General features: G+C 32.0%; 2 protein-coding genes across 5 annotated transcripts; one reads left to right on the forward strand and one right to left on the reverse strand.

Annotated features, from left to right (window-relative positions):
- The first annotated feature begins 882 nt into the window (after window positions 1-882).
- LOC124924242 (uncharacterized mitochondrial protein AtMg00810-like) lies at window positions 883-1,853 on the forward strand. The gene is made up of 2 exons (XM_047464302.1): window positions 883-1,496; window positions 1,673-1,853. Exons 1-2 carry the CDS (start codon window positions 883-885, stop codon window positions 1,851-1,853), a joined length of 795 nt encoding a protein of 264 aa, XP_047320258.1.
- A 4,688-nt stretch (window positions 1,854-6,541) lies between these two features.
- On the reverse strand, window positions 6,542-14,499 carry LOC124924106 (bZIP transcription factor 68-like). Of its 4 annotated transcripts, none has more exons than XM_047464172.1 (13): window positions 14,188-14,499; window positions 13,831-14,027; window positions 13,700-13,753; window positions 13,535-13,609; window positions 12,355-12,444; window positions 12,201-12,260; window positions 11,934-12,109; window positions 11,217-11,274; window positions 10,123-10,144; window positions 9,760-10,007; window positions 8,217-8,294; window positions 7,884-8,009; window positions 6,542-7,079 (listed from the first exon to the last, which is right to left on the reverse strand). In XM_047464172.1, exons 2-13 carry the CDS (start codon window positions 13,903-13,905, stop codon window positions 6,978-6,980), a joined length of 1,164 nt encoding a protein of 387 aa, XP_047320128.1. In that variant the 5' UTR covers window positions 13,906-14,027; window positions 14,188-14,499; the 3' UTR covers window positions 6,542-6,977. The 4 variants fall into 4 exon arrangements, with proteins under 4 accessions (XP_047320128.1, XP_047320126.1, XP_047320127.1 ...); XM_047464170.1 differs by having other exon boundaries at window positions 10,102-10,144; window positions 13,831-13,967; window positions 14,188-14,497; XM_047464171.1 differs by having other exon boundaries at window positions 10,102-10,144; window positions 13,831-14,007; window positions 14,188-14,497.
- Window positions 14,500-15,499: the final 1,000 nt, after the last annotated feature.

Here is a 15,499-nt window from a genome sequence, read left to right on the forward strand (position 1 = left end):
TTTCGACGAAATTTCATTGTACTATATGAAGGATATTGAAGAAACTGTTCAGACTAATCTTCTCATACCCACGTCTACGGGAAACTCCTGTAGTAGTGATAATAGTGACAGGGGGAGCCATAACTTAGCTCAAGATACTTCAGTCGATGAAGGAGTGGAAAGTGAAAAGTTACCAGGAAGTCTACATCAGGAAGAATATAGTCAACAACAAAATGGAGAATCTCGACCAAAAGTAAACATTGTAGGCCCTGTCGATTCAGGGATGATAATTTTATAACAACCTTCTATTGTTTATTGGAAAACGCAATAGACAACGAGGAACCCACTTCTTATAATGAAGAAAAGAATGTCAAGGAATGGGTGGTAACAATGAATGAGGAAATGCATGCTCTCAAGAATAATGAGACATGGGACGTCGTTCTGAAGTCTCCTGATACTCAAGCAGTCACATGTAAGTGGGTGTATTTAATCAAGTGAAAGTCTGATGGAAGCATAGATCGATACAGAGCTAGATTGGTCGCTCGAGGATTCTCGTAAAAGTATGGAGAAGATTACGAGGAGACATTCAACCCAGTTGCGAAGATTACGTCGATTCACACTATGTTGGCCTTAGCAACAAGTTTTCGATGGAAATTGTGGAAATTGAACGTCAATAGTGCATTTCTCTATGGATAACTTGATCGCCTAATATATATGGAGCAACCACCTGGATTTGAGAAGAAGGATGGTCACTAGTTAGTTAGTAGACTTAAGAATGCACTATATGAATTAAAGCAAGTCTCGCGTGCTTGCCATGGAAAGAATGCAGAATGTCTTTAATTTTGTGGGTACAAAGCTTCAGAATCCGACTCAAGTCTATTTATAAAGAAGCATCAAGGGCGGATGGTGGTGGTACTTCTATATGAGGATGACATAATTTTGACGGATAGTAACTATGATGAGATTGCTCGGCTACAAGATGAGATCTCGCTTCGCTTTGAAATGAAGAAGCTTGGTGAACTTGGAACTTTCCTTGGTCTACCAATTGAAAATTTCGAGAAATGTTTGTTTGTATCGCAAATCAACTACGCAAAGAAGTTGATAGATAAATTTGGTATGACAGATGAAAAAAAGAGTTATACTCCTCTCAACGTAAATCCCAGACTCAGTCGAGATGAAGGAACATGTCTACCAGATATTCGTTTGTATCGTGCTCTTGTGGGAAGTCTGATTTATTTGACTATAAAAAGGCCTGACATTGTTTATGCAGCTGGAGTGGTGAGTTGTTACATGCAGGATCCAAGGAAACCACACTTCGAGGAAGTGAAGAAAATTCTGAAGTATATTAATACCTCACTAGATATTGGTCTACTCTACGAAAAAGATGCAAAATTTGTCTTGCAAGGATTTGCGGATACTGACTTTGCTGGAGATCGAGACGACCATAAGTCCACATCTGGTTTGTTTTTCTTTGTGGAAACACTAGCATATCTTGGAGTAGATGGAAATAAGGATCGGTATCCTTGTCTACAACATAAGCATAATACAAAGCATTAGCTCACGCAGCACGGGAGTGCATATGGCTTCGTAGAATCTATGAGAATTTTCATGTCAAGTTTGATCAGACGATTTCTATCCATGGAGATAATTTGAGTGTTATTAAATTGACTTCAAATCCTGTGTTTCATGCGAGGACAAAACACATTGAATTGGAGCATCACTTTATTCGTGAAAAAGTACTAGTGGGAATCATTGAGATGGTTGTTGTAAGAAGTGAAGACAATGATGTTGATATCTTCACAAAAGCACTTCCTAAAGGTCCTTTTGAGGGTTTACGATCAAAGTTAGAACTAGTTCATCGGACATCACTTTAAGGGGGAGTGTTATAAATTAAAATAATAATAATAATAATTAATGTGCCATAACTCATATGGACTTTCATCTAGTTTATTTCGTGCAATCTTATTTAAAATATAATTAGTCATCAAAATAACTTCTCCTCGTATGTTTTATGGTAGACTAGAACTTAATAGAAGTGAATTCATCATTTCTTTTAATGTTCTATTTTTCCTCTCAATCGTACCATTTTGTTGAGGAGAATAAATTATTGTCGTCTTATAGGTTATATCACGCTGAGCACATAACTAGGAAAAATTTGATTCATATTCACAACCTCTATCACTTCTTAACATCTTAATCTTTTTACAAAATTCATTTTCAACCTCATTTTTATAAAGAGTGAATTTCTCTGTGGTTTTATCTATACTTTTAAAAATATTTTGTGTTATCATCAATAAAAGTAATGAAGTATTTGCATGAACCACGTGTTGATATTTCTTTTAAATCACACATGTATGTATGAATTAAATCAAGTGGTCTATTATTTCTTTCAACGTTTTGAAAGGATGATTTCGTCAATTCTGCTTCAACGCAAATTTTACATTTATGTTTCCTATTTATTTCGAATTTAGGTATATGATACAAGGGTAAGGGACATTAGGGTTAAATATAGTGGCTGAAATAAAGTGACAATTATAAATAGAATATTTAGTTATATAAAAATATAAATAGAACAGTTAGTTGTGAAGAGTGAGATATGAATGATTTTGTTGAATTCTTTTGTTAGAATTTCTCTCTTCTTCACCCTATGAGTTAGGGTTCTATCTCCCTACATTAATTCTTCATTCCTCATCTCAATATAATTCTTCATTCGTTTTATGTTCAATATTTATACCTAATTCTAGTTAAGGTAAATAGTTTAGTTTTATTAATTGATGCATTAAATCAATATAACCTAGTCTACCATGCCATAAAATGGAAGACTCCAACAATTAAATAGAAAATTTATTCTCTTCATGAATATTTAGCTTAATTGACATTACATTGAGCTTAAAGAGTCCATCAATAGCATAATATTTACTTACAAACATTTCACGTTTGGATTAAGTAATTTTATCCGACTCAATCACAATTCTAAAATCTTGCTTACTTAAAAGAGAATCGGATATCAAATTTTTTTGGATCTCCAAAACATGCAAAAACATTAGTCAAAGTTAAGTATTTTTTTGAAAACAACCTTAACATCACTTTTCCTTCACCTTGCATGTCGGAAGTAGTGGAATTCCCCATGAACAACTTTTCACCATTCTTCACTTCTTCGAGGCTTGCAAATATTTCTTTATTAGAGAAAACATGGCTTGTAGCTCTTGTGTTAACCCATAATTCTCGTGGATTAGAATTTAGACCCCCCCCCCCAAGTTAACCTCAGATATCACTGCATACAAATCCATGTCCGACAATCATTGAGTTAAGTTAGTCTCTCGAACTCTCATTGGCTTTTTGCAATCGGAAGATCTATAGACCATGTTATTGCAATTGAAACACTTTTCCGTGAACTTCTTTAAAATTCTACCTCTAAGATGAAGGTTTCGTTGTTTGACAAAAGAATTGTGTTTCTTCTTGTCTTTACCATGTTCCACCACATTTTTTTAGTCACATGTTGACTAAAATATTTATTTGAACCACTTTTATTTTCATCTTCAATGCGTAGACGAATCACTAATTCTTCTATGTTTATCTCTCATTTTGCTTGTGCTTAAGGTAATTTTTAAAATCGTTCCAAGACAGTGACAATTTCTCAATAATAGTTGTCACTTGGAAAGTTTCTCTCAAATTTATTTACTCAATATTAGTTTCGTGCAAAATAACTTAGATCTCTTGAACGTGTTTAATGATGGGTCTTTAATCTACTATTTTGTAGTCCAAAAATTAACCAATCATAAACTCTTTTTCACATGAATCTTCGAATTTTTATTTACGTTCAAGAGTTTGTCATCGTTCTTTGCCCGTATTCTTTTCACTATACACATTGTACAATGAATCGAAAACTCATTCAATACGTTATTTTTACATAAGAAATTTGAATGGTTACAAGCATCAATTGATGAAGTTGTTTGCACATCAACTTTCGGATGCACCTTTGCATCCGATGATGAAGCCACATTTGGCTGATCAATCATAAAAGTGGGAGAATCATTTGCGAGGAATCGTGTGAGACTCAAAGTCGTGAGGTAGAAAAATATTTTATGCTATAATCTCTTAAAGTTCGAGACATCAAACTTTTCCAGTTTATCTAGATGGTTAATTAGCAGGAACATGCATCTTCATGTTGGAAGTGGGTGTTTCGATAACTTTTTTTAAAAATAACCAAAAATGTGTAAAAATCTGAGATAAGTAATATTAAATTGTTTTAAGATGGTTGGTAATCTTATCTCGTAACAAATACACAAAAATATTATCACAATATAATTAAATGATAATAAAGAAATGTAATAGTTTATTAAAGAAAATACAACGAAGTAACTCTTCTTAATTGTTCTGAAACCAATGATGATCAAAGTTCCTTTAAAATAGTTTCACCGTCTCCTATTTGTGTTGAAAATTTTCCGTTGGTGGCTTCTTTTCAGAGTACAACGGAACTTGTAATGTTTTACCACAAAATAATTACTACAACAACGAAATTGACAAAATTACATTAATATAATCATCGAGTTTCACATAGAAATAGTCGAGTCAAGAAAATCGAATAACATTCACAAAGAACACTCACATTTAATAAGACTTTTGGAATGATAAAGTGATAAATAATAAGATGGTGTTGAAATGAAATAGAATGAAGGGATATATGTAGCGGTAAATTAAACCTTAAAATCATTCATCAATTTCTTTAATCTAATGGTTATTAATTCATCCATAATAGTTAACCTTACTTATCTCTTAATAAATTGACATTTCTTCTTAATTAGGAAAATTTAGGAGAATGCACCTATATAAGTTTAATTGCTAGTATTTATTATCAATAATAATTTATAGCATAAGTATTTTGTACTTACAATGACATTTAATAATATTTGTGAATGGACTCATTCAATGCATTAGTGTTAACAAAATTATATTTATTTTAAATTTCACCTAAATTCACATTTGAATAATTTAAATTTCATTTAGATTAAATTTCATCATAAATTTATATTTGAATTTGGTGTGAATTTTATTTTATTTATTTTCTCAAATTATTATTTTTATTTAATTAATAAAATTAGTTTAATATGAACGTATGAATTCAGGGTAATCTTGAGTTAAGTTTTGATTGCTATTTTGGTTGAATATCATAAAAATCCGATATGTTAATCTTTAACCTTAGCACATATTCATCATTTCTTCAAACTTTCTTAAAGGCTAACAATTTGTTATGAATGATTTCACTTAAAAAAAGAATGATCAATTAAGATTTTGAATAACCATGAATCTAATCAATTTATCAATCAAAAAAGAACTTAAATTAAACAAACTCTCATAGAACTCAAGTTCTAAATATATTAGGTAATATATTAGCACTTAAAGTTACCTTATTGAGTTAAAATTCATTAATGAAATTATCAATAAAATACACTATATTTTCGTTACATAGAAAATTATTATATATTTATATCAGATATGTATATATACCCAAAGAGAAATGATTTGGAGAAGGAATAAGAGAGGGAATGACGTGCAATATGTGCCACAATATGATTTGTTGAAAAAATAAAATAATTTCTCTTTCCTCCCACTTTTCACTTTTTTCAACCAATGAGGTGATGTCAAGTCATTTCCTCTTTCATTCCCTCCCTCAAATTCCCTCACCCTATCACTCCTCATACTCAAATATGTTCAAATAATTTATATTTTAATCAATTATATATTAAACTAAACTATTACAACTATCTAAATAACCTAAAACCAAACAAGACCTAATCAATTCCCTAAAAATAGGGTGAATTGAGGGAAGTGAGTGTGGATAATTTTGGTGACCCTTTTTTTAATGACAATTATACCCTTGCGTAACGCAACTCCAATTACGTGACGCAACCGAATCTTTTTTTTCCGTCTCGCGGTTGCGTGACGTAACTGGGACATTTTCGTTCAAAAAATTTCATAATTAAAATTTTTTGAAAAATAAAAAATTGCGTCACGCAACCTGAAGATGCGTGACGCAATAGGGACATTTTCGTCAAAAAAAAAGGAGTCACCAGCGCTATTTAATTTATTCACTCTCACTAAAAGCAATTCAACTTGTTTTTAGGGTCATTTGCTCAAATTTCCCCTTAGGTTAGTTTTAATTTTCTTAAGGTAAACGAAATATGAAATTAAGAGATAAGTTTCAAGCTTTTGATGAATTCATTTACTTCCTAGGAAATTTTCTCATTATCTAGAAAAGATCAAAATGAAAAATTTGACCAATGAAAACAATATGTAATGGAAACCTAATCACAAAAATCTAAAACTAAAAATTTTAAACTAGATAAAAACCATCAAAAGGGTCAACAAAGAATAAAATTTGAAGCTTCTTAGAAGAATTTGGTCCTAAAGAAAGAATGTAGTTACAATTAAGACACCGATGACATTCATTACACTAATTCTTCATTCATAGTACCTAAAACCAAACATCTTCTTTGATAAATAATATAGTGGTGTGAAAACACTATTTGGTTTAACATAACACAAGTGAAATACATAAAAATCAACAAGAAAAGTGGAATACATAGAAATAGTTGTCATGTCACCAATTCAATGACAACTGGTCAGATAACATTATACAAACTTACCATACCCAAGTTTATTAATCCTCAGTGTAAAACTATCATGTTGGTAAAACAATAATAAAAAACACTACCAAGTTTAAGAAGATAGCCATTCTCTACACTCTCTTTTCTTAATCTAAAGACACTCTAAATGCCCCTGCTCTAACAAATCATTTTAGAGCGGGCCAACAGTCAGACAGACATGTGTTCAACCACAAATAACCGCTGGATTTAGACTGCTTGCTTGTTCGATCACTAATATCAGACAGGCTAATCCCGATAATTAAAAAAAATAAAAGTTGTTTTCTGGATCTTGCATTAGATAAGAGATTTACTATAATTAATCTGTCAGCTTAATGAGCAATTACCCTTCCATTATTCTCTTTGGCTTGTCTCCTTTGCTTCATCTCCTCCATCATTTTGATCATTTCTACTCGGTCTCACGTCATCTTGTCCTGTTGCCTCTCCAAGCCTTTCCTGCAATATGATCTTAGTTTTGTCAATAGTTTGATCATGCAATTACCGCAATTTAAGCAATTCAGTTGAGTCATTTTTTCGCACAAAAAAATATCATCTCAACCATTAGCATCGGTTGAACATCAGTTCTGTTTAGGCAGTTTGTCTGTTCTAATAGTTAAATATTTGACATACCTTGTTAAATTATCAAACATACAAAAAAATAACAAGTTACTTTTTGGTTTATTAACATCAACTCAGTCTTATAAGCAATATTAACCAACAAGCCCCTTAATATATAACAAAATGTTATTTATTCAAAACTTCCATCACCGATATCAAATATAATGAAACAGTACATTATGTCTATGAAAACCATGTTAAAAGATATATCGGAAGTTCACATTACAATGAAAAGGCCATCAGATAATATGTCACCACATGATGATTCACAATGAGAGATCAAAACATTTGCTCAAGGACATACAACATATCATTTGGACTATTTGCACGAATAACAAATAATTTAGTTACATAAAATTATCTTAAAACTATGAGCATATTATGTACCATATTTGTGGCCTCCTATTTGAGGCATGAGATTTTTTATTTTATTTAAAAAAAAAAATTCAAGCCAATACTTTTATAACATGGAATTATGACAGCTAATTATAATAGAAGATCACTCTTCTCATGGAAAAGTATTTGGAAGAAGAATTATTACTCCTGGCCAACAAGGATCAGAATGGATACTCCAATCATTATCTAAAAAAACATATCGAAGAAAATTGAAATATAACTGTTGTATTGAGATTATAATGTCACCTTTAGAGAAGCATTCTGGGCAAGAAGCTGATCATATTCACTTCTAAGATGATTCAATTCAGATCTAAGTGATGCATTTTCTTCTTTTAAAGCATCAGCGCGCTGGGCCAGTTCATCACATTCTGCCTGAATCACATACAAGAAAACAAATAATGGGCTTATTTTCAACAAATCTCTATTCAGGAATTAAAAGTCACAAATAATCAAAATTATCTTATAGTAGTTAAATTCAAATTAAAGTATTCACTTTCCTCAACTCCATACTCAACTTTAGATATCCTCAGTCAAAGAATGATGAGAAAAAAAATGCTCAGAAACACAGTTCAAGGTTACCTGCTTTCGCAGCCTGGATCGACGGGCAGATTCCCTATTTGACTGTTTTCTTTTCTGCCTTTTGAGCTCTCTTTCATCCTGACAAAAGATAAAAATAAGCGGAGAAATGAAGTAAGTTTGGCACATAAGAAATCAGACTGTCAAAAGGGTGGGGACCTAAATCATATTCTGCAAGTCAATAAAAATAAATACAGAAAGAAAATGTAGGGGTTTACAAGAAATAGACTAACAAAACCAATTCAGCATGGCTTGATGTCTGAATTGTTCAATGAATAATGTTCAGTTACAAGTTCCAAGCTTGGTATACACATCGTTTGTATTAATACAAACTTTAACCTTTCAGAAAAAAAATTAATAGACTATTAGTTCTACAGTTTTGCTACCCATGTTTCAGAGAAATCTCGGTATTACAATTCATAACTGCTCAAACAAATTTTCACCAAACAGTTTCTTTTCTTGTCACAATGATGCTATCTATATATATATATGTATTCAATTTTAATTTTTCTGGGAAAGCATAATGATGCTAAATATTTGCTATCCATGCTTTACACCAAATATGGTTCTTACAAATATAGCCCTTATTGAATAAAATCATGTGCTTAGCTTGATGGTAGACAGATGCCAACTAGTCTATTGAACTTCTATTAAAGTTTCTAAAATGGGAAAAACAGTTTATATGCTTTGCCTTGGTGTTATTGTTTATAGTAAAAGATGTAGGATACACTTCAAATGCACAAAGAGATAGTAATTCATATTAAGACACTTAAAATATTATCTAACAGATCTTGTAAGGTAATAATACAATGTATATATCCAACACCACTATGAAGACATTACACAACACAAAACTAGCTCTCATAAATTAGGGAAGTAAAAGAATTGAACTTGGTAAGGCTGAACGAAAATTCAGAATCTAAAGCACTTTCTGCACAAAGGACAACCATTTCAAGCAGATATCTAAGAAGCTTATTTTATTTTTTATTTTTGGGGGGAAATAATCTGATTATTTGGAAGAAAAACACTTTGATTGATGAAAAAATGGATTATTTGGGTTAATAACTAAAATATCTTTAATATTTAATATTTTTGAAATGTCATAATCCATTTTTAGACAACAGAAAATTAGGTCTCATAAATTATGGAAGTAAAGAATGATAGGCACTTTCTGCTCATCATATAACCATTTTAAGACAGGAATATCTAAGAGCTTATTTGATGTAGGCTCTTTTCTTTTAAATAATCTGATTATTAAGAAGAAGAAAAACCTTAGTTGATGAATAAAAATGGATTATTTGAGTTAAATGACTAAAATATCTTTTATATTTTATATTTTAAAATGTTATAAAAATTAAGTAAAGATATTTTAGTATTTTAGTTGATGCTTTGATTGATGAAAGGATAAGGGGTTACTTGGACACTCTTCATCAAACAAGGCCTAAATCTGACAATTGAAGAACCATACAAACCAACACAAGAGCAGACAAAACAACATAAATAATAGGTAAATGCAGTTTTTTTTCTTTTGGATAGAAGCAAAAACCTGCAGCCAAAGTTGTGGTCCAGCACCAACCGGAGCACCCGGTGCCTTCCCAGGAAGAGTCGAAGGACTAGCAGAACTCCAGTAATCCATACCAATGTTTAAATTTGTAGTTGGGCCATGAAGACTACCTGGAGCCCCTGAAGCCGGCATTTGCATAATCCCCATAGTTTGATTCACCATTGTAAGAGGCACCTTTGATCCACCATTCTGAAGACCATGCATTGCACCACCATTTTGAGATGCTTCAGCTATAACATGACACCATCAAAACCCTTAAGTGGAATATTCCATAATTGCCACATAGTGATTTGATTTTTTTGATGTAACACTTAAAAACCAGACCTTCAGAAGATTCGTGCTTACCTCCTGACTTTGACGGAGAGTCCTGCAGGAAATATGACCATCCAAAGAAGCAGCATGAGAAAGGGATTATAGGGTTCAAGCTTCAAGACTGTAAACAGATAAAAATGGGGATATGGACATGAAAATGCTACAGTTTTACAACAAAGCATTCCTCACAAGATGAACAAATATGATGTACCTTGCAGGAAAATGATTTATTGCAAGTTTAAAAGAATTGGGAGAATCCCATGGACTCTTTTGCTTTAATTATTGAATGTTCTAATTAATTTGGCAGGATCTAAGAGATTCTCTATAATGTTCACTGTATACTCTGGTTCTTGATGAGCTTAGAGAGGATTGCAGTGCTTGGAAGCATTCCAAAGGTGGAATTTTCGGTCAAGACCTATAACTCTTGAATTTGACATGTGAATGATCCATGGTCAGAAATTTTAGTTTCATTCAGAAGCTCCAATAAAAAGGAAAATCTGAGTCTAATGTGCTACACTTAATTAGGAGTCTACAGTTGAAAATTTAACAAGAAGGGGTTTCTCTAAGGGCAGCTATTGTGCACACCTTATCTTAAAGGTAACAAAAAGTAATTTGCAACCACTCTTAGATGCCCAAATTATGTGTCATCTTGTCCTACGAATTCTAATGGATGATTCCTTGACATATCAAAAGATACAAATACACAGGAAAGTATTGTTGTTTAAATAAGATCAAAAGAAGCATGTCACTTTACTTCTTTTTGTTTACATTGGTGTAAGTGAAGTTGCTCATGGCGGAACTATCTCTGTTTTGCAAATTGGGAACTACAAGTCTAGATCAATATGTGCATGCTACTGAAATCTAGGATTTTGCTGTATGTTTCTCTTAACCTGGTTGGGCCTAAGTTTACTTTTGTGTTTTTTATCCCTTCACTTGTATATCTTTACCTTTCTAAAGAAACAGAAAACACTCAATCAGTTAGAATCACACTACATGTTTGGCTAAAAAAAGGTAACCTGTCAACAAAATAGCACTCATTTTACATATTTAATATTTTATAACTTTTCATGCTATATACTCCAGTTACAGTTTTGAACAAAGAGGCAATCTGAAAAGAAAACACCTACATCTTGTGAGTTTGTATCACTGCCTTCACTTGAACCACCTTCACTCCCACTCTCAGCACTGCACATATCAAAAGAAGCTTTAGTCTCCAGATCAGCTTACTCTTAGTAAGGAAATGTTCATAAAATTATGAAGGTAAAACATGATGCAAATATCAGCAATCTTGCACACATTAAAAAATATTCCTTGGTCAGAAAGACAGCTTACTCTTGATAACTACCCTAATGATAAAAAAGGGAAGCATGATAAAGACTTCAGATAAATGGAAATATAAATTATGCTGATTAAAAAGGATAACCTCTCTCAATAAAACTTATAGACTTGAAAAGACACATAAAGCTAGTCTACTTAGTCACCCATTTGTACTTTAGCTCTTCATGTATAGAACATTATCCTAACTGGAAAGATATGTATAAAGGCATCAACATACAAGGGAAAATTTTCTCCTTCAATTTCCAAATGTGCAATCTTGGCTTAATTTAAACAACTATTGACTTTATTTCTGCAATCTTTTCCATATAAACAGATATTCCTACTATCACCAAATGCTTAAGGGTTCCAAATTATGATGAAAAGAATGTGAGCCTAATGAATAATACAAAAACCTGCAAAGCAGATTGAATGCTGTGACATGTTCCATCTGCAATTGAAAATAATACATGTTCAATCTAAAAGAGGTGTCTACAAGCAGGCAGATCAACAAGGTAAATACAACTTACCTTTTGGAATAGACTCCATTTACTGATGGTCCTGATGCTTTACCAGACTCATTGTTTTTGCCCGTAATCATACTCAAACTGCCTAAACTTCCCTTCGATCTTTTAATCGGAAGTTTTTCCTTCCCATCCGGTAACTTTCCATCTGCTTCTATGCTGCCAGTGCCAGGTGTGTTACCCTAATTGTATTTTAATGGTCATATGTCAACCGAAAAAATGAGAGTTATCTATCAGCAAGACAAGCAATAATGTGCAGATCAGTTTACTCACAGAAGCTTCAACCATTCCATTAGTTGAAGGCATGGGAAATGGACTGAAAGGATAAGATCCCTGTTTAAGTTGAAAACACGGAGTACAAAGTTAAAAGGGTTGAAGGAAAAGAACGGATAGTTTATTCACCAAAATGCCATCAGCAAGAGATTACCGCAGGTATAGATGGATGTGCATATATACCACTGTGGGGATACATAGCCACATATGGGGGTGTAGGTGTACCATAAGGTGGCATAATGGGCTGCACGTGACCAAAAATAAAATTTCAACAAGAGCCTGATAGAACAAATACGTATAGCTATTGTGACAAAAAAGAAATTTGCAGAACTAAGAAACTTGATATAATAAGTGGCCAACATTAGCCAGAGATGTAAAGGAAGCACAAGGCCTATTTTGATGTGATTTAAATCCAAATAATCTCATCATTAATCACTTCTTCCATCAAATCATCAACTAAAATAACCTTACTTTATTCTTTATAACATTTTAATTAAGTACTAGATATATTTTGGTCATTTAAACAAAATAATCACTTTATCGTCAAACAGATTTTATTTTCAAAAAAAGAATAGTTTATTGCAAAAAAAACAGATGAAACAAGCTCTAAGTTTTCTATGATAGGAAAAGAGGGGCCCAACATGATACATGGGCTCCTCCGGTCCCTTTTGAGCTCTAGATTTCATTTTATAGGATCTTTGTTGTTGATACTTTTTGAGTCTTGATTATTAATGAAATGATTTCATCCTTTCAGAAAACAAGCCCCAAGTTTTTCATGTATTAGAATAGTAATATTAAATGAAGAATCTCTTTAAAGCATAGAACCATTGCTAGATGGTCTAGAAGGTACAAGCATACATAAGAAATGCAATCTCATATTCTCATTTCTTCTAATTCTTAATTCAGGGGATAATACCAGGAAAGGAATCATTCATCAGATTGGTCAAAACATAAAGAAGACATATCAGAATCATTCATCAGATTTGTCGCACAATGGGCAATAAACTAAACTAGTTAAATGTGCAGACATTTTAGATTAGAGAAACCTACATCATTTTTATGGAAACAGACATAAAAACTCTGCAAAGTCTTTTAAATTCAGGATTTTGACAAATATGGAAATTTTGTGATCCGTTGAACCTTCAAAGTAGAATCTGAAGCAAGTTTTGAATAATTAATCAGGCTAAACATTTTTCAATGTCTCTGAGGTAGCATGTCAAAATCATACAAGAAATCTAGGTTTGCATAAGAGAAATCCACACCATGAGCAAATAAAGACATGTAAGTAAAATGAAAAACCATTCTAACCCAAAATGAAAAAGAAAAAAGATCACCTGAACTCCCCACATGTAAGGATGAGCTTGAGGACTTGATGCTAAGAACCCATGAGGAGGCATATGAGCGTATGGCTGTTGCAAAAGAGAAGGTTAAAAGATCAATCTAAAAGCTCAAAACTTTACCGAAAAACAAAACAGACACAAAGGCTTCGACTTTAGGACCTGAAAACCAGACCAGTCCGCAGTAACTGTGCCTGTGGCAGCTGGTGACTGTTCCTAAAAAGATCCAAAAACAAAATCATGGATTTTAATACCTTCTATAATAAGGTCACTGAAATTACAAAGAAAAAAACCTGCGAAGTGGGTATTTGTGTCTCTTTCCCATCCTTCCCCTCTTTTGGTGGCTTATCTATCTCCCTACTTCCCATAATTCAATAGCACCAGTAACTCAAAAGCTACTTAAATCATACTACAACCAAGAACCTTCCAACTGCAGTAACGGTTTTGTCACATTTCCAATGTATGTTTCTCTTCATACAGAAAGCAAAAGCTACATAGACAATTCACGAGAAATAAATGTGTACAAATCGCTAGCATCACTTTCGAAATCAACAAAAACCCAATAAATAACATCTAGAAATCACATAAAACTTGCCCATTTTGGAAGAAAAACAGTTTTATGACAAAATTTCCAAAAACAATCTACATACCACAACAGAAAGGGGGGGATTTTAGACCAAATCCAAAAAAACCCACGCTAGTGAGTCAAGTCGGCGCCTTTAATAAATTGATGAACAAGGTCGGAGTTCTCAATCAATCGAGCAAGGAATCCTAGGTTAGGATATAGGATTCAACGATTTGAACCGGTAAAGACAAGAAATTTGAAGAGGGAATCATAGATTTGGAAACAGAAGGTTAGGGTTCTTTCCAAAAATTGGAAGAGATCGTTGTTAGGGCAAGGCGCAACACTGTTGCGGAGGATCAGCAGCATGCAGGAGAGGAACTCAATCTGCTCCGCTACGAGATCTCTTTCCCTGGATTTTCAGCCGATGGATGGATTTTGATGATTGAATGGCTCAGATTTGTTTCATGTATAATTAAAGTCAATGGTTATATTTACATAATAAAAATAATAATAATAATGATTATTAGATTTATTACATAATAATAGATGGTATATTTTAGTTTATTATAATTTCAAGATATTTTGTATTTATAGAATGAGACTAGCTTAAGAAAAATATGAGCAAGAATATACATCTTACAAGAGAATTATTAACTCATAGACTGAATCCAATGATTTTTACAAATGAATCTCAAAAATCATAACAATAATAACATTATAAATTATACACATTAAATAATTACGATAATTAAAAAATTTAAATAAAAAATAACCAAATTCATTAAAAAAAATGACCTGGATGGTTACCCAAAAATCTAGGTTGATCGTATCAATCTACTCAATTAAAAATTTTAAACAATCTTAACCTTAACTTAGGCATCCCAACGAACCTTCACTCATATTCAAGATATCATCACCCTAACAATACAAAAGTATGTGAGTTAACGATCTAGACATAAATATAAAACAATTTATATACTCTATTTTGTTATTATCTTTTACTCTAAAAAGTTGGGTTGCTCATTTATGATAACAATAACTTATTCTTACTCTCTTATACATTAAAATTTTAATTTGATAATATAATTTCATTAAAATTCTAATTGAGTCTCGTTTACTTTATATTAGAAGTTCCCAACATGAATACATTTGTTTAAATATTGAATTATACTATTATAATAAACCATTTGATACCCTCTTTAATGATAACAAATAACAATTAAATATGTTATCTCTAACAATAATTTTAATAAGTTGAACTTATGATAAGAATGAATGCATACAATTTTTTCGTTAAATTTTTTTATTTTGACTATATTTGAAATGTATTGTGAATATTTTGAAGAAACTTTATGTAAGAGGAGTTTAAAGTAAGGAAATAATAATTATATCAAATG

Source organism: Impatiens glandulifera, chromosome 2 (genome assembly GCF_907164915.1).
Source record: "Impatiens glandulifera chromosome 2, dImpGla2.1, whole genome shotgun sequence".
Classification (NCBI taxonomy): Eukaryota; Viridiplantae; Streptophyta; class Magnoliopsida; order Ericales; family Balsaminaceae; genus Impatiens; species Impatiens glandulifera.